Genomic DNA, 23659 nt, shown 5'->3' on the forward strand with positions numbered 1-23659 from the left:
GAGATACCCTGTTGATACATTATGGATAAAATACTTACGAGTATTTCAATTCCCAGTGTACAAACCAAGAAGAATCCTATAGACCGACCAACATGAAGTGACAAGAGATTTGCGGCAAGGCCTTGAATAACTGGAAGTCTGTTCAAAATGATGGAACAAGATAATGATTATTTTAAAAAAACAGAAACGCAGGACTTTACCACTGAAGGGCAAGGAGGGGGTCAGAGCATAAGAAATGTTTCAGATGTGGCTGATCCTGCCTGCTGTTCCGAAATAAAGCGGGTGATGGCCTGAGGCTCCTTCTGCCCAGCTTTACTTGATATAAAACCTACAATAAAACCCTCCAGGTTCTTCCCTCCCATTTCTGGCACATCATTGCCATTATTTGGACAAGTGTCAGATTATTCTTTATCTAAATTGACTCTGAGTTTATGAACATTTTTGGTTATGCTGTGCTTAATGTCTGTCATAACTGATGAAACATTCAAAGCTTGTGAGAGGAAAAAATCCCCAGTTAGCTTTTCCAGTGTTTTACGAGGCAGCTCATTATCCAGCTGCAGTTGGTCCCACTTTCTCTGAATAATACAGAGTATGGTATCTACAGAATTGCCAGTAGATCAGGTAAGTTACAGGAAATCAGAAGGTTACAAGTATTTTTGGATTTGGAGTAAAAGGAGACCCAAACAAGACAGATTTGTCTCAGTATCAGAGCACAATCTTCAACATGATTAGCGCATGTTCTCCAAAAGCAGCTGGAGTTCAGCGTACCTGACACTTTGCAGGATCAGACTACTTCAAAATTACTGAAGCAAAGGAACAGTCTGTCCCATCTTACAAAAGAAGTCAGCTCCTACAGGTTTTTGCCCAAGATTTTAGCACCCTTTTGCTACAGTTCCAAGAGTACTAAAACATTTTGTCTAGGAAAGACATTAATTTATTTTCGCTAATAGAAAAAATACCTTCTAGAATAGGCAGCTGTATCAGTCAGGCTGGAAACTATGTCAAGTGAAATATAAACCAGAGTCCTCTGGAATGTCTTAGGAAGGTTAATAAAATTATATCTAAATCTTTCTCCCAAACTTATAGGAAAAAATTAATTATCAACAAAAAGGAAGCACAGACCTGGTTTTATAAAATTTTTTTTGTAAAATTTATTCTTTACTTACTCTTTCACAACTGCATACCATACTGGTACTGGCAAGAGACAGTATATGTAGTAAGTCCAAGGACATGTTTGAATCAACAGGAAAAAAGCTATTATCATTCCAACAAAGGCAAAACCGTAGAAAAGAACAGTAGATTCCTGAAAAACAAATGGTTGGACAAACATTCCTGAAACAGCAATAAAATGTTTCAAACTACACACTATTTTCCATTTGTTAGTTACACAGTAAAGCAAATGTTATTTTAACACAGCCACTCAAGCTGTCTTGTACCTATTTACACAACTCTGGCTGCTGTTTCCAGCCAGAGGAAAAAAATAAAAAACAACCAACAGTGGGATTTGAAGATCTAATTCTAAGTATGTCTCTACATAAGGTCCTGCAGTAAAATCTGCACAGGCAAGGCACACTTGTACAATCTGGAAGTCCAATGCACGCAGTGTTTTTTATGTTCAATGGGTACTTGAAATCCATTGGAAATCAGATATGCTAAGGGTCTTGGGAAAAAGAACTCAAATTTAGATTCTAAGAAAATACTTCGATGGTAACCTTTTGAGTTCAAGTTTACAGCATCAAAACATTTAATGAAAATTCCATTAGCACATGTTTCTCCCTCTTCCTCCAAACATTTGTAAAAGAACCAATTAAATTAAAAGATAAAGCATTAACTCCTATCGGGAAAATACAAATCTTCAGAATCTAGGGTCAGTTACTGAAGCAGACTTGCAATCAACCTTCCACAGGAAAGACGTCCTTACTCAAATAACCTACAATTCCAAAATACAAGAGAGGGCTATTGTTGCATAGCACTAAGAGGCTCCCAGCATAGCTAGGACTATTATTATATTTAATCCCAACCTACAACACCAGCTTTAGGCTTTTCTAAAAAGGAAAAATAGATAAATAAAGATATGAGATTAGAACATTCTCCCTACCATGTACTCAAAGAAATATGTTCTCAGACTGAGAAAACTTTAAGGAGGAACCTCAAAGAGAGAAAGGAAATATTTAAAATGGGCAATCTCAGCCAGGTAGGCTAGTCCTTAATCATCACGTAGCAGCAATCTCTTGTTTGTGCAAGGAGGAGTACTGAACAGTCACTCTGCATTTGCCTTTCACTTGGTCACTGAACTACTCTTCCTTATTTAGGGACATTCAATTATTAGAATTACTGCTAAGGGAAGATTATGTACAAATTTTAAACAAAGGCAGCTTCAGTGACTGAGCAGTCTTTAGTGTATTGTGTAGGTAATGACTGAAGACACGGCTCTATATGAACGTCTGTTTCTTTGAAGGAGTTATATAGACAGATATGTGACTATGTTAAATATGCTGAGAAGCAAAAGACATTCAATTCAAAAAGACATTCACATAAACAGGTTAACATTTTTTCTCCCCTCCTCATAACTGACATACAACTGCCTTGATCTAAACTGACAGCAAATGCAAGTTCCAAATGATTTTTTAAATAGAATTTATGCTGATACGCCATTAAAGAAAAAAAGTGTCACATACAAAGCTGACCTAATGCAATTTGTTTTTATTGGTTTTATTAGTTTTAAATTTTATATTTGCTGACATATAGAAAGAATGAATATGCATAGATATGATACGCACACAATATAATTTATCATTGAATGAGTAAGCACATACAATCAATATTTCATTCTGTATAGAGACATAAATATTAGAGTCCAATAAAGTTGGTCATGCACTCAAAACGGAAACCAGATTTGCATTTGCTGTGGTTGTTTAAAAATAGATTAAAAGGTTAGGCTGCTTGCTAAGCAAAACACCACACTACTCTAAAAGAAAAAGAATATTCATATGCAGGATAAGCAGCCAAAAACTTTTGAAGATGATAGATACAGGATATGCAGTTTCATTTTTCAGAGGCTCCTTTCAGATTTTATAAGGCTGTGCTTTGCAGAAGACTATTTGTCAATGGTAGATTGGTTTCTCAGCAAAATTCTTTAAGCAGCTCAAATATTAGGTATAATCCAAATAACTTCCATAGTTGAAGCACTAGCCTCACACCGCGATTCCCTAAGTATTTAGGAACACTAAAAAAGGTTTCTACAGAAAAAGGCCTCTTACTAAAACTGAGGAAAGAAAGTCTATAAACAAAGAACTAAGAAGCCCAATTATTTTTCTACCAGTGTGACTAGCATAAAATTTGTCTTCAACAAGCAAAATCAATATACCAAATGAGAATGTGATGTCAACTAAAAATGTGAAGATTTTGCTTAATTTTGTTACTAATATGCCTGATATTCCATCTACTTATTGTAACTATTTTGTCCATATCTAACACAACTTGTATCTTGGATTATTTCTTCTCAGTTATTTGATTAAAGAAAACGTAAATCATGTAGTACAGCACTTATGAATATTTTCCATTTCAATTTTGTTTGATCATTTAAGGCCAAGACTATCTCATTTCAGTGAGTAGTAAAAACCTCAAGATAGTATGATAGGAATTTTCTCAGATTAATATAGTGAAGCCAGTAAAGATACTAAGTGAGGGCTCACTCTCCTCTATATTACCAAATGAAACAATTCCTTTTATTCTGAAACAAATTCTTGAAGTTTGGGAGCTTTCCCACACACACACACACACACACCCCACAAGGCTTTAATCCTTCTCTATTGAAATGCTAGCTTTTTGCCTGTTCAGCTTTTTGAGGTATCTCTTTTCCTGATGAATGACTGAAAGTAAATGAATTTCCCATGGTTTTGTACTTTGTGAAAAATCAAGCCATGATATCTTGTCAAAAAGAGCTTCCTTCATCTTTGACATCTACTGTTGCACCCTTACAAATCACACAGAGCAAGAAAGCAAGCTGACCTGTGAAACCACAGCTCACCTTTCTATTAAAACAGGTTATATGCTTTAAAAATGCCATGATTGGACTGCACAGCTTCTGAAAACTGACTTCACCATGTCAAAGAGGACAGGAATAAAATAAATTACACGCTCATGTTTTGGGGGCCCTACAGTAAAGAACAAAAATCAAAATGGAACCTTGAAGTCTGTATTCTTCCAAATAAGTATTATTACAACAGACTGCTGACTTACTACAATTAATGCTGAAAACTGACTTCTGTTTAAAGACAGATCCTCTAATAGTTTTAAATCCTTGTGTATGCTTACACTTGCATTAGCATCTAGTAAAATGCAAAGCTATGGGAAGGAAGAAACTGAGAAAGCAGTATTGCATACTCAGACTTACACAGCTTAGGAATACTGATCCTAATAAATGGACCAAACAGTAACACTGTGTAGGATTACATTAGCTAGACAACTCCACAGCTTGCCAGTTTCTACATGTAGTCAAAAGAAGTGGAAAGTGTGCAATTTGTCCTGGACAGAGAGACTGAGCATACACGTAATGCTGAAAACTGATAGAAAAAAAATTCATTGCATTTTTGTGACCTACCTTATTATGAGTCTGGACAGTCTTGGTCAAATTGGTATGGGTCTTGATAATCACCAAAATCACATAAGTTGTCCAGCCCACAAAACTCGTTGCAATACTTAGACCCAGGAACAATCTATCATAAGTATGGTAATACGACAAGCCTTCCAGAGAAAGGTTAATCAGGGTTTTGCACAGAGATACCTAGAGGCAGACAGACAAAACATACAAGCAACAGTTTAGAACAGTGTAGAGCTCCATTCCGCAAACTGACCTAACAGGAGCTCAAGCAATTCCGCCACTCCAGGCACGCGCATCTTCTCTGCACTCAGGTATACTGGTGTGGCCAGCACCAACTGCTGGCAAACACACTGCTTTGGACTGCTGCTGGACATAAAGTCAGCCATCACTTGGCTCCTTCACCATCTTCCCTGGCCGTGACAGTGGTCAGATGGTGAAAGCTACACAGATAGCACACCTTGAACATGACTGCACACCACATTGTTTCCCACAAGCATTTGACCATCTTTATATATTTTTTTTAATATATATATATATATACACATATATAAATTACAGTATAAGTGACCCCCCAAAACCCCAGTCATGTGCTTCTGGAGGGTTACAACATTTACACAGGAAGACAGCTATGGATGCACCTGAAACGCTGTCACACTCCACAGCCTGAAACACCCTCTCTTGCTGGTGTTTGATGTCCTCCACTTCAGTACTACCTGATATCCCCAGCTTTCTGCCTAAGCACCAGAGGTGAATTAAGAGACTGAAGCAGAGCCCCAGTTTCATTCACAAAGCAGCTGCTTGGGGCTCAGGATGCAAATCATCTGGACACAAGAAGGGCTGTACGCAGTTTAATCACGGGTCCCCTTACTTAGTACCTCCACTGGGGAGACACCATGATAAAGACAGTGGGCTTTCCCATCATCAGTGTCTTTCCTTACACAGAGGTGGGCTGACCCCTGTGATTTACCCAAAAATGGGAAGCTCAGCTGTGTAATTTGTGGTCACAGAAGATTCTCTGGTGATTAAAAGATCTGTAAGGTAGAGTATAATAAGAAGTCGAACATGTGAGACAATGGTTCTTCATACGTCCAGGTATCTAGGTGGGACTTAGAAAAAAATAACAGAAAAAGATGTGTCAGCTACAGAAGAGAACAAAAGTCTGCCAATGAGCAAACTCATCCAAAATCACATCATTCCTGAGGATAACAATTATGCATATTTGCAATACAAAGAGCTGTGGAGTTGAGGAGGCAAAGACTCATCTATACTTCAACAGTTGGTAAGGCACCGACCTTTCTGCGTTGCGATATAGGAAGGTGAGGATAACCAGGGCACAAGCCCTCTGTTAGTGATCCAAGAGTGAACTTGAACACATAGGGCACTCAAGTGAACAAGGGGTAAAATCTATACATAACCAGCAACACAAACTTGCAGATTCTACTGCTGAAATGTATAAAATATCTCCTATAAGTAAATGTGTGACAGTCAAACAGTAGTATGAGGAGACTAAAAAGAAAACCTGCTCCCACAGCAAAACAGATCCATTGATTTGAACTGGGCTATTTCCAATTTACAATGAGGTAAATAAAAAGGCATGAGGTATAAAATAGACTCAGCTGTCCTGTGCATAAAATAGTAATTTATTACCTTGAGAAACATATTAGGGAAAAAGAAAAGCTGAACCCCAACATATAATGGAATTATTCTTTGATGCATCTGGCAGGTTAAATGCAATCAAACATATTCAACTTTTTCATGTAGTTTTTAACACAAAAGTCAGTGACCAAACTAAACCTGTTAAAATGAAAGACGACTTTGTATCATTTAGCTCTACAAATTATTTCTGTGAATGTCAGAATACAAGCACTGGTGAACTACACCCATCGAGTGCCCTGTTACGCAGTGAGTGGTAGCAAATGCTTAGGAAAGTAATACTGGAACTGGGAAGCACAGAACAATTTCACATATGACTTCCAGTCACTGACAAACTGAAATGTGAAATTAAAAACAAGAACAGCTGGTTCAGGTAAAAGAAGAAAATAAAGAATGGTCTAGCTGGTGGAGCAAGACATCGTACTTTTTTTCATGCCACTAGCAGCCTAAGAAGTGTGAACGTGAGCTACATTCCATAGTTTCTCTCTCAATTTACCCTTATCTACAGTGGAAAATAAAAACATAACGCTGTGTGTTAGTATACCATGGAACAGTAACAAGCAGTTTAAGAAGCATGAGAAAAAAATACAGCAAGCCAGTATTATTCATTAGAATTGATGTCAAAATGAAAAATTTTATATTTACAGTGGGATTTTATTTGTGTTAGAGATGTGCATCACTAGTAAGGAAAAAAGTTTTATTTTCCCATTTCATTTCAAGTCAACCAAATTAAATATTTACATATAATAGAAGTTTCTGTAAGAAGTTTCTAGAAGGCATATAGCAAAAACAGACTTACCGCTTGATCGTACTTCTGCTGCTGAATATATAGTCTTGCTTTCTTTAAAAAGTTGATCTGTTCAGAATCAGAAAGTGGTCTGCACAACAATATAAAGAGATAACATTTCTTTTCACAATCAGAAAAAAATAACTTTGTAATAAACAAATTACTCTGGAATGAAACATACAAAATATTCTGAAGTTTATTAGAGGTAATTAGGTAATTGGAACTAATCCATTCCTCTACATTTATCTTCACACTTCTGTCAACACTGCTGTTGTCTAACTTATCCCAAGATTGTTGCGTTAAGAGACATTTATGTAGGTGTTCCCATCTAATACTGCTGAAAGTCATCTCGCTTGTGCATTATTATTGACCATCACTCTGGACAAGAAGCACTGCACATAAAATAATTAAGCAATTTAACTGATTTGATAAATGACTGTAAGCAGTTCATAAGGCTGTCAGCATAGGATGAATTGTACAGGTTCCACACTAACAGTAAATGATGCCTAACAATCTTCTCTTAAAAAATAAGCTTGTCTCCTGTTCCACAGGGAGTTGTTAGCAGAGTCCCCAGAGCAGGGGATAATGCAGATACCTGGCTACACCAAGGTCAGTGATAAAAATCTCCTTCATATTAATGAATTTGATGATCAACCTAAAGAATTGCTACAATTCTTCCCTTACAGAAAGTAGCAACGCAGAGAAACAAGCCAGTCAACCAACCTCCACCAAAGGGAGAAGAAGGCATTTTTCCTGTACTATTTTGTTTTCCAAGGAAGACAGCACGCCAGGGGATCCCAGGCTTACCTTGGGCAAGTTATAAGCCACAACACAGTTACTGTCACTCTAGGCACCACAGGCAAACTATCAATAGGTCACAACTTTCTGATAGCTGATGAACAGCAGTTTTCCTTCACGCCTTCCACAACACCGCTGTAGCACAGCACCATCTGCTCAGCATCCCCAGCACATGATGCCTCCCCACCACCGCTTCCCTCACACACGCTCCTTCACATGCCTCATACACAACCATCAACTTCATGTCTCAGGCTGTGCCAAATCAGGACCAGCCCTGGGGTCACCTATTATTTAAAATCAAAAGGAATCACCTGAGCAGTCACTCAGGTGAACCACAGGGGCATGTCTTGATCTTAGGCAACTACAGCATGGAAATGCTCGTTCCTGCAGTTCCCAAACACTTGGGAACCACTTCTGCCTACAACCCAGAGGCAGCTGATACATCAACAATACAATCTTTTAAGCCCTGAAACATATTAAAAGGATTCTGTGCCTGAACAGCATGAATTTTTATTAATAACAACATCCTGGCGTATTTTGACACTGTTTCCTTGAGTTCAGAACACAGCAGTATTATAGAAAAGTCTTCTAAAACATAGGATAATAGCAGCGGCAATGTGTCTTTCTTTTGAAGAAGAGTACATGAAATAACAGTATTAAAAAATGTTTGATTCTCTTCAATCTAGAAAAGAATCAATGGATGGTATCTATAAACAGGTAGGAAGAGAGAGGTCCTGTCAAAAATGAAGGAAGAAAAAGATGATGACAAGGTAATGGTGTTTGATCACCTTAACTTTGGGTGATGAACAGAGGATTTTAAAAAACAGCTGAAAAATAACAGAGTGAATGTTGGTTGTTCCTGCGCTGTCATGACACGTCCCTATGAGAGGCAACCTTACAGCTCCACAGACCAAGGGCTACCAGCATGCAGCCAGCAAGTGCACCCCGAGGCTGGTGATGACTCAAATTAGAATCAATTCTTCAAGTAGGTGAACCAGAGCCAAGTACTGTCACCAGGAAACTTGTAACCCTCAAGTTTGCTAATTTTTTTGGCAGAGGAAAGGGATCAAAACACAAAACCAAAGTGGGAGTTTTCACCATGTTGTGGAGATCAATGAGGACAAAAAAGTATCTTAGTTTTGGGAATAAATACTAAGCAGCTTTATTTAGAACATAAATACACCCAAGATGTTCCTGTGCTCACTGTCCCATTTTTACTGTTTTACACATACTATTTTCTGTGGATTTTATTCTTGTCACACTCAAAGCAAATCTTTACCAGGCTAAAATTATCTTTTGCTTTATATCTTTAGTCATTTAGCTATAAACCCCTTAATTATCTTTTTACTCTCTATGAATCATTTTATTATTAATGAACAATAGGTTTTACCTATTCCTTCTTAGATGACAGCACCTGGGATCTCTGTACATGGATGGTATAACAGAATAAATGGGGTTTTTAAAGAGTAAGGCTTCAGTAAGTCAAATGCAGGAGGCAATTATTTCATCAAATGAGGTTACCATTAGCAGGTGCATTGTTAATTTTCAATAGCTAATACCGTACCACAAATTTTACCTTACTTCCTTATCCATGTTTTTCAAGATGCTGAATTTACAATTGGCTACAGATTGTTTTTGCAAAATTTATGAATTCCACCAGAAACTAATGACTGTTCATATCAAAATGCAAATGCCATCCTGAATGCAAGGGCTAATCATCATCTTAAGGTATTTCTTGTACCTGTATTAAGCAAAAAACCTCAAAGAAGTGAACAGAGAAATTTTTATACCTCACATCAGACTAGAAAAAAAGAGAGTTACCAAATACGCTGGTTATCTCTTGGTTAGGCAATGGGTATAGTTTGCCATAAGCAGTTTATCACCCACTGAGGACTAATTCACTTCCTAAAGCTGACACAGTAGACAGGAGATTTAAAAAGAGCCCCTTGCTAGGTGTAGCAGTAAGAGTAAAAAGACAAAGCTAAGCCATGAGAAGCAGAAAGTTGCCTAAAGAAAGAAACCAGGAACTTTAGAAATGGTGATTCTATAAAACCTACAAGACTCACCAAACAACAAAATCACAAGGAAAATTTCAGTCTGAGAAGCTGAAACTTGAACTATTCTTGGTACCACTTAAATTTTAACTTAAATTCATTAAAAAGTTATGAACACAAGACAGGTAGTGTTAGAAATGAATAAACTGATCAGTTATTTCCCTCTGGTTTAGTATGCAACATGCTAGAGGCAATACTAGTGTGGCACTTAATGCACACATCCATGCAATTAGTATTAATAGTAATGAAGTGAATCTACGTTATCAGAAAGATGCTGAACTCTATAAAGAAAACTAAGGTATGTATGTACAAGCTCTCCTCAGCTATCCATCACCAATCTACCAAATTCAGGATGAATACTCTTGACTAGTAAAATCACAAGTATTTTTCCATAGCACAAAAATACCTGTCCTGTTAATGAATAAACATACACAAAGAGAACTGTCAGAGTTCTGAACTCTGTCCACACAGTCATTTCTTGAAAGTACTGCAAAACACATGCACCGTAAAGTGTAGTACCCTGAGGTTTAACTTAAAAGAAAAAACAAGAGCTCTATGGTCACATATATTATAAACAGACATGCATTCACAGTATCATCAGAATTCCAAAGACTTAAGATTACAATTCCTCACAGAAAACGGTGGTGGTTCAAGTACAGTAATTTCTTTTTCCACGATGGCTATCAGAGATCAACTTTCTCATTCCAGACAGAAATCACAGCTTCATCCATGAATAAATATAATTAATTATGAAAAAAAAATAATTGGGCTAATCATGCAAGTGCTTGTTAACTATCCCTTCTGAGATGTTAGCTACCCTTGTCATAAGTATACCTGACAAAATTAATCTTTCCAGCACATCATTTACGCTTCATATAAGCTAAGCTATTTGACAGCACTAACAACAAGGCTGTGATGAAGTACGCTCACCACAACAATGTCAAGGGGACCTCTCCTTGGCCAACGAGACTTGTTTGTCATCACACTACATAAATTACCATCCCCAATGGCATAGGTAGCATGCTGTAGTCACACCATGAAATAAAAATCTTGGAACAGAAGGAGATGGCTTGCAAATAAATCTGTATCCACCACTGCTAATTTCTTAAATGTTATTATGCCTGGTTATTTGGGCAATGATTTATAGTCATTTTATCATACAGCAAATTTTCCAGAATTCTAGTATAAAAAGTAACCCTCTAGGACCTGTAGTAGTTTGATAGTTATTATTGCCACCTCATGCACATCTACACCCATCTATCACTGCCTGTTCACACATCACACAAGAAAAGTACTGTGCATCCTACAACCCTTTAGGAGTGGCAAGATTTGAAGAAGACACAGTGATGACTTTTCTATGACCCATATCCAACAGCAAATCAGAAGCAGCTGCTCAGATTTCAGTCTTCTGACTTTTCATATTGGCTGTCTTGGGGATGGGAAGAAAAGGAACAACTCCTGTCAATGCAAAACTAAAAAAGCTAGAGGTTCAAGGGATGTATATCCTTATCCTCATGACAGTCCCAAGATGAAGCAAGACCACCTGAATAAAGCCTGCTAGATTTTGTATGGATTACTTTCTCCAGAACACCACATAAAAGGCAGACCTTCTCACTTGCTTTGCTATAAAATTTTTAATTCCAAAATCGTTAGTAAAAGAGGCATCAGACTGCCACTGTACAAACAACTCCAGCAACTTCATCTGCCAAAAGGCTGAGCAATCACAGGTTCTTGTCCTCTTCTCCAGAAATAAGAACTCTGGCACCTTAGTGACTTGCAGCCTGAAAGAAATCCCCCAGGTCAACATTGCTCCTCTCGCCACGAAGCTCTTCCACTGGCATCATCCCCCAGAGCCCAGGGCTTTGCCACCAACCCACGTCCTCCCACCCCTTGGACACTGAAGGGGGCAGGCACCGGTGCCTCTGCTGTCACCACGGGAGAAAACTGCCAACAGCAGAAGCAGCTGAGCATGTTTAAACTCTGTTGTCACCCATCCCTCTGTGAGAGGGTCGTATGAGGCTGGAACGATGGCTTCCAGTCCAGCAACTCTGCAGTCAGCTGAAACGCTCAGTACTTCCAGGATGCACTACTACTGCTTTGATCCACATCACTGCTGCCAGCAAAATATCATCTTGAAAATGCAGATGTAAGACTGGCCTGATGTTTTTGCAGGGCTGCTACTCAGAAGTTACACCAGTAATCAAACAACACTTTTCCAAAACTTTTTTTCAGAGTAGAAACAGGTTTCAAAAACAAAGTCAGTCTCCCATGAGAGCTGCCTTCTTCAAACATTCCCAGCATACAACAGAAGCAGCACCTCAGGAAGCGCCAGGTGGGTAACAGCGAAGTAGACACACAGACCCTGCATTGAACACTATTCGTTTAGCAGAAATATGACTGCATGCTTCTTCCTGCTCCACACCAAATTTATCCCGGTTAGCAACCTATGAGTGCAGAGGCTCGGTATTAATCACAGCACAATCACAAACTAGCCCAATTTTGTCATTCTATCTTTTCTTCTGGAAGTTCAGTGCACAGCCTTGTAGGAGCAGAATGAAATGACAATCTAAAACCTTCCCAGTTCTCCATCAACAACAGAGAATCACCAGAAAGTGAATCTAAGTGATGTAAAGTCATGAGTTCATCCAGCAAAACGTGGCAAAATCCATCAAATAAATATTTCAAAAATCGGAGTCTGGAACCATGATGTTTACTTTCTGTTGAACTTGCTGGTGCAGTACAGAGTATGTGATGCTACTGGGGGCAACGATCAGGAAAAAATGTGTTACGGTTCTACAGACTTTATCACATTACATATTTACATGAACTTTAATAGACAAAGCTGATTTTTCCCATTTGCAAAACGTGTTCAATTCCAGTTCTTTAGATGCGCCTACTCAAAAGAAAGAATTTTTACTGCATCTGCCAAAGACAGACTGAAAACACATACTGCGAGATGTAAAGACAGTCCTTCGCATATGTTTTATTTTTTATCAGAGTGACATTTCAAAGATTGAACAATTTGGTGGGTAACTCAGTGATCCTTAACCTATTTAGATGGCCTGACTTTTAATTGTTTACAAAAATATTTTCAGGTAAGCTACTAAAACAGGCAAGTCCTACAAAACCCAATTTTCATAATTCATAAGCAAGATGCATGCAGTTTACAGATAAAAAAACATTACAGTGATGTTTTTAGTGTCCTAAAGCTGGTTTGGGGTTTTTTTGTGTGGTTTATTTTTTTTTTAATTTTATTTAAGAAAAGGTACTCCGCAAAAACCTACATTAAAGGTTTTATTATGTTTTCTTATAGCCCAGGACCCTCAATATTCCCTCTCCCAACCTGATCTACTCTTTTCTCCTGCTGTTCCACTGCCAGGAGTTTTCGTTCTGGAGTGTCTAGATTTCAGTGGGTTTCTGTGTTTCTGGATTTTCTGAATACCATGTTAGACTGTCAACCAGTCAATCTAGCTGTAGGGTTGTACTCTGTTATCTTTGCAATGTTTTTGCTTTTAAGAACCATTTAAAAGTGCCACTGCATGTATCGGGCACTCCAAAAGAAAGAAAAGGAGAAAGAAAGTTCCTGGTTTAAGTTCGAGGGGTTTTTTTTTTAAAGCACAATGAAATGAAGGGAGGGGACACACACATCTGCAGACCAAAGACAGCGAAAAGCATCTTTACTGACACATTGCAAAACCCCACACTAGTACATGTATGCTTTTGTACTCAGATTCACAGACATGCAAAGGAGGAAAACAGCAGGACATCAGTGAAACCACTGGAAGTGGTCTGACTGCTAATGGCCTAACCCTGGACTGTCAAGTCCTAGGAATTAAAATAGCATTTTAATTTTCAAAAATCAGTGTCCCTGATGCAGCATATTTGCATATTCAACAGCAAAGGGCCTTAGGATATTTATGTAAATCCTTTAGATAGCAGAGATGAGAGAGAAAGGAGGGGGGCAAGCTAACTGCCAGCTGCCAGTTCACTGAACAGAGAAACAATTAAGATAACTGGGCTGCACACAGCGGATTTTGCATGCAAACTACTATGGCACGAGCTGCAGACAACCAGAGGCCAGGAGGGAGGAGGTCAGCTCTGAAGCAGTCCCTCGATCCTGCTCAGAGGAACCGAGAAGCTAGGCGCAGGGATCTAGCAGGGGCTGGGGTTTTGCCTGAAGGGCCAGCAGGACACCATGCAGCAGCCTTGGAAAGGGAAACTGCTAAATAGGGAAGATGAAGATCCTGGAAGGAAAGGAAACGCACCATTTTAAAAGTCTGTTCTGTTTTAGTACTGCAGGAGGATGTGCTGACTCTAAACAATGACATACCTATGTAAGTTAACCCTCAACTCTGCAAAATGTGCGATGACTTATGTCATACATCGAGCCAGATCTGGATCTCTGCAGTGTTGTGACTACGTAATGTTATGCCACAGGTCCTCTTCTGCTCCACAATCCAACGTGCCAAACCTAAACCATAGTGACCATTTTGCAACCAGCTGCATCTGGAGCAGGCAGCTTGTGCTGTGTTTGGGCAGGGTACCTCACAGCGGGGCCCCACGGCCACTAAAACACATTTGGGCAGGCCCTCCGCACCCGTCCTGACCAGGAAACCATCGTCCATCAAGAAGTCAGTGGTCCACGTGACAGTTAACCTGAGTAGGTTAAAAGGCCTGGCCTGACCAGTGTGGCTTCAGGCTGTGCTACACAAATACCTTGGCTGCCGGACAAACCCTTGTAGTAAACCCTTTTGTACTACAAAAGCTTATAGTAACTGAGGAGCCTGCAAGCATCTCCCACTCCATACCAGCGATTATGCTGCCTACCCACCCTCGTATTTATCTAGAAGCACAGCAGGAAGTTCTCACGTGAACCTCCCTTCTGTTTAACAGTAGAAGTGATCACTAGAGTTGATTTCTTGCAAGAAAATCATATAACAGCTTGAATGACCAAAAAGAGGGAACCTCTCCACAGACAGGATCTGTGCAGCATCATGGGAAAACCCATCTGAGCTCCATCTGAGGCTGCACAAATGCAGGGTACCCAGCACCTGAAGGGACATACCATTTACTTGCTATCTATATTCTTATTTCTATCTGATTAAAACAGCTGGTTTATTAAGCTATTTGTTATTGGGCCTCTCTTATCAAGATCCAGAAGGGGCCACGCACTGCCTCTCTTACACCACGCTTCAGTGCAATCATCCTCTGCCCATGCCATCCCATCACCTGCCTGCATACCCCCACTCACCCTCACTGCATGAAGCCTACAAGTTCCAAGAAAAAGCCAAAGGGATTTATACAAGGAAATGGAGAAATATGCATAAAACTTCTGATACTTTATCTTAGACATTAGCCTCTTAGCTCCTTCTAAAGGCCTTACCTACTTGATAGTAAATCCAATTATGCCCAGTCATCCCACGCAGAAGTGTGGGGTAAGCCTTTTATGTACAGACTAAAGGCTCCTGAGCATGCTGCTGAAACTCAAGACCAGTGGGATGCCTGATTTCTAAGAGGATTGAATCCTCCCTGAGTAGCATTTAAGAGAGCGCTTCAGACAAAGCCCATTCAGTGAAAGAGAAAGTGACATTTTTGTCAAAGAACATGCATTTTATAGCACAGGCATTGATTTCTCCCTAAAGAGATAATAATCTACTATACAATCAGTTTTGTGTGGTTTGGTTGTTTTTGTTTATCGGTGTTTGGTTGGTTGGTTTTTTTAATATAAAGCCATTATTTCCATTTGAGCACTTTTGTCTCTACAGCACTGCATTTTGGCTTTTTGTTCACATGTATACATGCAGGTTCCTAAAGCCAAAGGTGGAGGGGAGAGGGCTGCCAGTCTGCCTCTCTGACACCACCAGGCTAAAGGTGCCCATGCTGGCCTGCTCGTACCAGCTGCCCCAGAAGCAGGCTGATGCCTAGATTCCCACCTGATGACACAGTGGGGACTGAAGAGGGGAAAGGAAAAAGCTGGCTGCCTTTCCAGGGTTCCACTAGAGATTGACAGAAGCTGCTGTCCCCTCATTCTTGACCACAGGATAAAGGGGCAGAAATGTCTTCCCAGATAAACCAGTGCTTTCGCTAAATCAAAGTTCCTCTGCAGACACAAAGTATTCTGACAAACGGACAGGGAAAGTAACCACTGTCAGAAATACCCTTCCTTACTGCAGTAGCTTCACTCTTTCCTCCTGACATTCAATCCTTAATGTTTGCTCTTCTAATGCATTATCACATGTATCACAAATATCTCGCATACTACCATTTATTTAAATAAATGCCATTTTATTTAAACAAAACAAGAACAGGATGCTTCAAAGGATATACTATGTTTGTTTGCTGACATCTTAAGGAATCCCACCCCACTTAAGGGTGGAAGAGCAATCACTTGTTTCACTTTGCTCCAAAATGTCAATTTTATGGAAATACCTATTATTTAAGTCTTGAAAGGCCATCAGACAGAGGGAACAATGTAGTGCTGTACCTCCAGTCATCAGAGAAAGGAAGAAAAGAGAGGTTCTTGTGCACATGGCATTTCTTTGAAGTTGCTGTACATCTTCAAAGACACTCTATGTTACGAAAGAGCCATTTTCTATCATCACGACAAATACATGATGCGTAATTATGTTGAAAGACTCAATCTACATGATTGATACTTCTTTGCACCAAATCCATGCAAACGTTTAAAGGAGTTATACCTCAATTCATATTGGAGGGCAAAGGGAGTTACATTTTCATACAGTGAGGGAAAGGCACATTTTTACTTAACAGCTGTACACTGCACATTAAAAATACAGTGACTTTCTACACAACTATGCAAGTTCCAGCTTGATTATACACCAAAAATAAGTATTTGAGATGACTAAAATGCAGCATTCGAACCATGAAGTTACTTTACAAATGCAGCATCAAGATGGTATGGGATTTTTCATATGAGAAGATACAAACTTGACTTTAAATAAGATACTTAAGCTGTTTCCTCCCAAAAAAACTCTTATTGATATAAACTTCAAGACATTCAATATAAAAGCACAGTTAGTGGAAAGCAAGCACTGATTATAATTCAGCTGCTCATCTCTGGGTTTTTTGTACATGGTGGCTCTTAAACTACTGCTCCCTCCTGCCATCCTACTGTGAGGCACCAGAAACTGAACAGCTGGAAGCACAGTCTTCCCTGAAAGTACCGTATACACCAGGCATACACAAAAGGACTCGTGTGCTTTTGTGTAATTTAATATCTTAAATCTCTTGTACCTGTTGAGATAATCAAATTGCATTAGCTGGTTAAGAGGATTTTAGTGCAACACTGATGTCCAATCTAGTCACCTTACTACACTGTCCTCCTGCTACTCCTTGTAGGATTACTTTCACAGCCCAGAGATGCCAGCTTTGGGAATGCTTTTACAACAGTAACATCTGGCCCCTTGGCATGCTACTCTTTGAACTGTGCCAGTTTGGCAGTTGCCTTAGGGTCCATCAAATGGTCAGAAAGCTAATAAGATAGTTCACTATTCTGGACATCAGTTTTCCTCAGTCAGCAACCTTCAGATTTGCACTCACTCCTCCTTCAAAGCATCTGGCATCTTGGTATCTGCTTTTCTTACACATAAAGGTCAAAGAATTGTGCCTATGTCTCAGAATCCTGCTAAGAAAAGCCTCTAATTTTGCTAAGTAAATAATTTTTGAAAACATGTCTTTCATGGCTGGGGAAAAAAAAAAAAGGTAGGAAGTGGAAGGAAATGGGAAGGAAACTAATTTCAGACAGCAAATCCCTTCAGGTATCCAACTGGAACTGCAGATAAGCATTCTAATCAAGTATTCGATATCAGTAAGGGCCACTGTTCTGCTCTCGTGCATTCATTCCCCTCAGAGCAGGTTGTGCACCTTGCCTTGCAGAATCAGCAGACACTTGCAGCTGAGTTCTTTCCAAAATGTATTCTCCACAGTTTCATAGGTAGTCTCAAGATATGCTTTTACATAGATTTGTTCCTTGATGAAGGCACTTTGACAAAATGAAAATGGCATTACTGGCAGCCAGACACATCCTTATTAATAGATAGAGCTCTCCAGATTCTAACCTGCATCAAACCTGGTCAAGCAGACACTATTGAAGTTTCTATCACACACCACAATGATCAGCTCCATCCTCGTCCTCATCATTACACACCTGACAGGTGGATTTCAGCAAAAGATGCAATTTAGATCCAAGGAGGAAAGGCAAATGACTAATGGCCTCCTTCATTTCCTGTCCATTGTGCCAGCCACACTTCTAGGGATGAGATTCCCCGTAGAAATCAGAAGCCTTATATCAATTCAACATACTTTCTCTGTTGCCAACATTGTGTAAATAAGGAGTCAAAATAGGCTTGTTAACTATACACATACATATGTATATGAACTAGCTTAATGCTTTCAGTGCAATATATTCAACATAAAACTTAAACACTGGTTTTTAAGTCATTACATCTGAAGGTTATGAACAGTTTTCTAGTCACTTGGTAACAAAATACCTGAAATACAAGCTTGGAAACAGGATTTCCCCCTCAGAATATTAAAACAAACTTTTAAATGGTATTTCTGGCTGAAAAATTAAGTTGAGGTTTTTGTTAATTGCAGTTTCTACAGAACATGTTATTTGTGAACATATTCTCCCCTCCCCAGATAAATACACCTTCAGTAGTAATTGTATCAACTTCTCTGGAACCAGAATGTCTCAGTCTGAAATTTTAGATTCAGGTTTCTTCTCGAACTGATAACCACATTTCTGTTACATAGACTTTATTATATTATATAATTTAAGTAATTTAAGAAAAGCAGTTCTTGTCTATATCTTTGTTAATTTTCAGGTTATCAAGATACTGAAATATACATAAAATCTATGATGTTCCAAAACAAATTTTTTTTTATTATTATTTCTATGTAACTTGATGGTCTCAAAGCAGTTCAGACGTGAATTACACTTCACTAACCTCCAATAAACTAGGAAGGAATAAAGCATTATGCTGGAGCACACATTTTCTGAGCTTCAAGTTACAGATTTCAGGCACCAGAGGGATTAAAAAGGATGTAAGTCCTTTATACAACTGAAATCAACGAACAGTGGTGGAAGAAGCTGTTTGTCTGAATGAAAGAGCAGTGGTGCCTAAGGGAAACACAACATAGAACTGTACTCGGCAGCAGCAGAGAGGGCCAATCATAGATTAACACAAATTAGTGGATAAACCTGCCCTTAAACCTCGGCTGACCAGTCGCAATAGCATATAGCAGAAATGCAATCTCCGTACCATTACCAATTACTCTGAAATGTAACACAGTATTCCAAGAGATCTCTTGCTCCATACACAGGAGCAAGCTGTCACCAACTCTGCCTTTTTAGCTTCTCCTGAAAAAGGTAAATAAAAGGGTATAGAAGGGTACAGTTACCTACCACCAATGAAAGTGTTACGGTAAAGCCAACAGAAGGGGATACATGCCTTTCCTTCAGTATCTCAGTCTAATTCAGGCAAAATTTGTTTGAAGAGCCAACGAGGGTGGCCTTACACTAATGTATCAGAACATGACCTGCAGCTGAAGCTCCGGCTTGTGACTGACACACATTCAGTCACCACCACGAGGAGGAGATACATCTGTAGACAGCTACCTCAGGTTTTCCTTCAGTTCCTGCAAACTGGGACACTAGGAAGTTACTCGTCTGCTTAAAAATAAGTTGGTGTTCCACCATTTCATCCCAGCTATCAGTTTCTGGCTAGACAATGCACCTTGGTAGCTTCCCAGACATGGGCCAAGGTTTGAAAGTCAAGGAGAGCTGTGGAGACTAATCAGAACTGGCCAAACTCCCCTCCCACCCAGCACACTGTAGTTGAGTATTTGCATTAATGTCTGACCAGCTGTTGTATGCGTCTTTTTCTGTTTTGTTAGAGTGAAGATGCAACATGCAAGCAGAGACACCTTTTGTACGGTAATTCACACATCCAAGGAATTATTTTGGTTTCATATCAAAACCTTTCCTGGAAGGACCATTAACCCAAAGTCTGATTCAGAAAACTTTTAAGAATACCTAAAGAAAGTGAAATAGATTTATTTTTGCAATGGACCATACCAAAGTAACAACATGTTCATACCAAGTTTTAATCATATTTTCAAAGTAATATGTCTCAGATATTTCCACATTTTATCATATGTTGGATTGTTTGAAAAGAAAGATTCAGTCTGTAAGGCAACAAATAACACTTAATTTAGCATTAAGAAAAAACACATCCTATTTTACAGAATCAATCTTTCTTGGGGAAAGGTAAAACTGAAGTAAGAGCTGTGAAATCAGACTAATAGTCTTTCCCACAGAATCAAAGATGACTGACCATCCCTTCTATATGGCATTTTCATTCCATACAGATCAGGAAATTCTTTGATAATGCACCTATCATTCTTAATCAGAATTTGATCTAACACACTCATTACGTGTCCAAGATTGACTTGACTTGTGTCTCAGACTGTCTTGGTCCTTTCCTTTTGAAGAAGCTAGTGGTATAAAAATCACACAGTAAATCTCTGTTCAGAAAAACAGCAATCTTGTTTAGCGATTAAACATACTTCTCAGGAAGAGTTTCGAGTATTTTTTACTACTGCTATGATTTAAAGACCTTAATTAACATCTTTCTACTTCCCAAAGGAAAACCGCTACTCTCTGTGAGAAAGCATTTTTGGAGCACTCCACAAACTGAAAGCAGAACTGAACAGTACAGGTGCACTCATAGCAAAGCTTTCAAAACCTTTAGGGCGAAAGAAAAAGGAAAAAGCAGCTTTAATTGGATAATACTGAAGGGTGAGCAGGTCAGTAACAGCTGCATACACTAGAACACAGAGCTGGCAGGTACAAAAGTCACTACAGAGACTCCTTCATAGCCCTGGAAACACTACTAGGTAGCACAAATTCTTAAGATTTTGATCTTCTTTTCTGGATGAAAGGCCTTTTGTTTGTTTTTAATTAGAACTTATATCACAGAAGAAACAATTTAGTTCAATGATTATATACATATAAACAAGAACAGATTTTATTTCCTGACCCTACAGGGACTTACATCTCCCAAGGAATTCAAAAGGAACATAGGAAAAAAGAAAAAGTGAAAACTATTACGCAGTCTCTATATAGCTATATTGTCAAAAAGCTTAGGCAGATAACCCTTAACTGAAAACTAAATGTAAGGAATAGATTTACTTTTTTTAAAAAAAAATCTACTTCTAAAGAGAATTTTTAAGTAGAACTTAACTGCATAGAGTTCTAGTGCAAAGTTTCACAGTCAGATAAACACCATAATTTAAAAAGACTGAATGGACTAATTTCTGTTGTTGTATCTCAGTGAAATACCAAAGTGGTAAGACAAATCAGGTAAAATATATATAGCTGTTAGACACTTACTTGAATGGTGTGAACAGAAATGACAGTGTGGTTTCCTTTTTCTGACTCATCTTAACCTGCATAAAAAACCCCACAACATTAAACCATTATATGCAAGTTGCAATAAGACTAAAAAATGTATCAGGAATTAAACTAAAAACTACAGAGAAGTTCTAAGACTTTGGAAAAGGAATGAAATCACGCTATTAATATACTGTCCAGGAAACTGGGTGTTATACTCCCATATGTGTAACTCCTCTGAGTTCATGGAAACCCAGACCTGCTCTAGAATAGGTAAAATAAACCACTCCCCAGCCACTGATTTTCATAGAAGGACTTCTACAGGTTGCAAGATAAAGGGAAGATATAGCCAGAAGTGCTACCAGATTTCAGTGACAACCTTCCTTGATAAAACCAGTATTATTTATGCCAGACAGGAACTAGTACACTGTGACAACACTGCTGAAGCAATGCTGTTAGATCGATTAACCTGCACATGGATAAAAATAGAAGGCTTTGATGCAGTCAGAGCCACTTTGCCCAAGGCCCATCAAAACATCTTTAAGGTCTTCTGCAGCAGCCTGACTTAAGTTTGACTGTCAGCCTAAAGTGCAAATAGGAATTTTCCAAGCACATTGCTCCCAAAACCTGACAGCTTGAAGTAGCAACCCACATGTCTCATCCTATCCATCCAAGGCAACGTCCTCTCCGGGGAGTGCAAACTGTGGTCAGGTCAGTCCATCACAGGAAAAGTAAAAAGCAACTCTGTGTGTAGCCAATGTGTTGCTACTGCTTCAGCAAAGAAACTTCATACACAATCATTCCAAAACAATGCCAGAAACAAACCAGCCATCAAGGAAATGGATAATTTAGCACTAAAAAATGACAGAATAAAAATAAGAAGGGGGGGGGCAGAACTTTGTTCAAATAATCCCCCAGGCACCAGTTAAATACTGAAAAAGACCTGAGTCACATCCTTAATTCTTAGAGCAGAAGTCTTCCAACTCTGGAGGTTCTATCAGCATGCTTCAACTTCACATTTAGCCCACCAGCCACTTTCCCCGCTACATATCAGTTTTCCACCACAGATTTGGAAGGAACCCTGCTCCTGACACTGCCAACCTGGTATCCACACATTTAGGAACCTGGCATTCAAGGGACAGAAGGTACTGAAAGTACTCATCTCTGGCAGGTGATCCCATGCCAGTTCATTGTTCCACTATCGTCACATGAATTTCCTGACAGGGCAACAGTTCTTGCATGGCTCAGCTTTCTGTCTGTGGAGAGGATGGCTCTCCCCCAGAGCATTTCTATGTCTTGCCAAAACTGTGATTTGGGGATTTTGGACTGTTTTGTATTCTACCGTCTAGTGAAACAGAATGTTTTTTTGATTGGACCGCATATGTGTTCTCATAATGTAATAATATCCAGCATTAGATGAATCAAGACAGAGAAACCAGAGATAAAAAACATACAAAGCAAACCAACAGCATTAGCTAAAAGTGAATTAGGCCACTAATTTAATTTCTTTAATGGACAGGTGCCTGTTACCTTTTTGATCTGTTAGTGTACTGATCCTGGCTTAGAGCCTTATCTCCCAGACCCTGTTGAAAGGTACTATCTCCCTTTTCAGTTATCAGCACTCAGATTCTACCTACATACTGCAAGTAGGTTTACATTAACAACAATAAACATCAGCATTTATGTTAAGAATCAAGAGAAGTTACTCATGCTTCTTACAAAAAAGGCATTTATATTAAAGTCTTTCAAACTCCTTCAGATAGGGCCCACAGCCAGTCAATTGACTTCACCCAGCATCCGTATTAATTTTTAGTCCTTTGAATTACAGCATGCTATACATAGCATTATGTCCTAGTATAATTACTTTACACATAGCAACAATTATTAGCCACAGAAATATTTTTCTTTACCCTATGTATAGTTACCTTAAATTGCTCAAGAATCTGAACAGCATTGGTAAACATGCTCTCCGCTTTGAAATGATCACTATTGTTCAGATACTCCAGAGGCAGAGTTCCCTGGAGAAGAAAAATACACACACACATATATAAAAAAATATAAATTTAAATGAAGACACAGGAATTTCTCTTAACAGAATCACAGGCCATATGAGCAGTAAGAATACGTCAAATGACTTCTGAAATAACTACTGTAACTCCTTTGAAAATACTCTTCTCAAATCATTTCTAAACATCACAGGAGCTGTTTACAATATCCCAGTTTGTACAGAAATGCAAAAAAAGTAAATAACAGAAGTTGTTATTAATCTATATACTACGTAGTAATACAACCTCAACCCCTAATCAGAAGCCATTTTGGAAATACCTAAAAGTCTTCTATCCAAAGCC

General features: G+C 38.8%; 1 protein-coding gene across 7 annotated transcripts in view; it reads right to left on the reverse strand.

Annotated features, from left to right (window-relative positions):
• Positions 1–23659, reverse strand: part of PIGN (phosphatidylinositol glycan anchor biosynthesis class N) — a 106915-nt gene that overhangs the window by 38135 nt on the left and 45121 nt on the right. For all 7 annotated transcript variants that reach the window (XR_008731328.1, XM_055704642.1, XM_055704644.1 and 4 more), the window contains 6 exons: positions 23237–23329; positions 21312–21367; positions 7056–7134; positions 4604–4786; positions 1167–1303; positions 39–138 (listed from right to left, as the gene is read on the reverse strand). Coding sequence is in view for 6 of the 7 variants with exons in the window: in XM_055704642.1 (XP_055560617.1) it covers positions 39–138; positions 1167–1303; positions 4604–4786; positions 7056–7134; positions 21312–21367; positions 23237–23329 (648 nt within the window). In the remaining variant the exon portion in view is untranslated. The remainder of the gene's footprint in view (positions 1–38; positions 139–1166; positions 1304–4603; positions 4787–7055; positions 7135–21311; positions 21368–23236; positions 23330–23659) is intronic.

Source organism: Falco cherrug, chromosome 3 (assembly GCF_023634085.1).
Source record: "Falco cherrug isolate bFalChe1 chromosome 3, bFalChe1.pri, whole genome shotgun sequence".
Taxonomy (NCBI): domain Eukaryota; kingdom Metazoa; phylum Chordata; class Aves; order Falconiformes; family Falconidae; genus Falco; species Falco cherrug.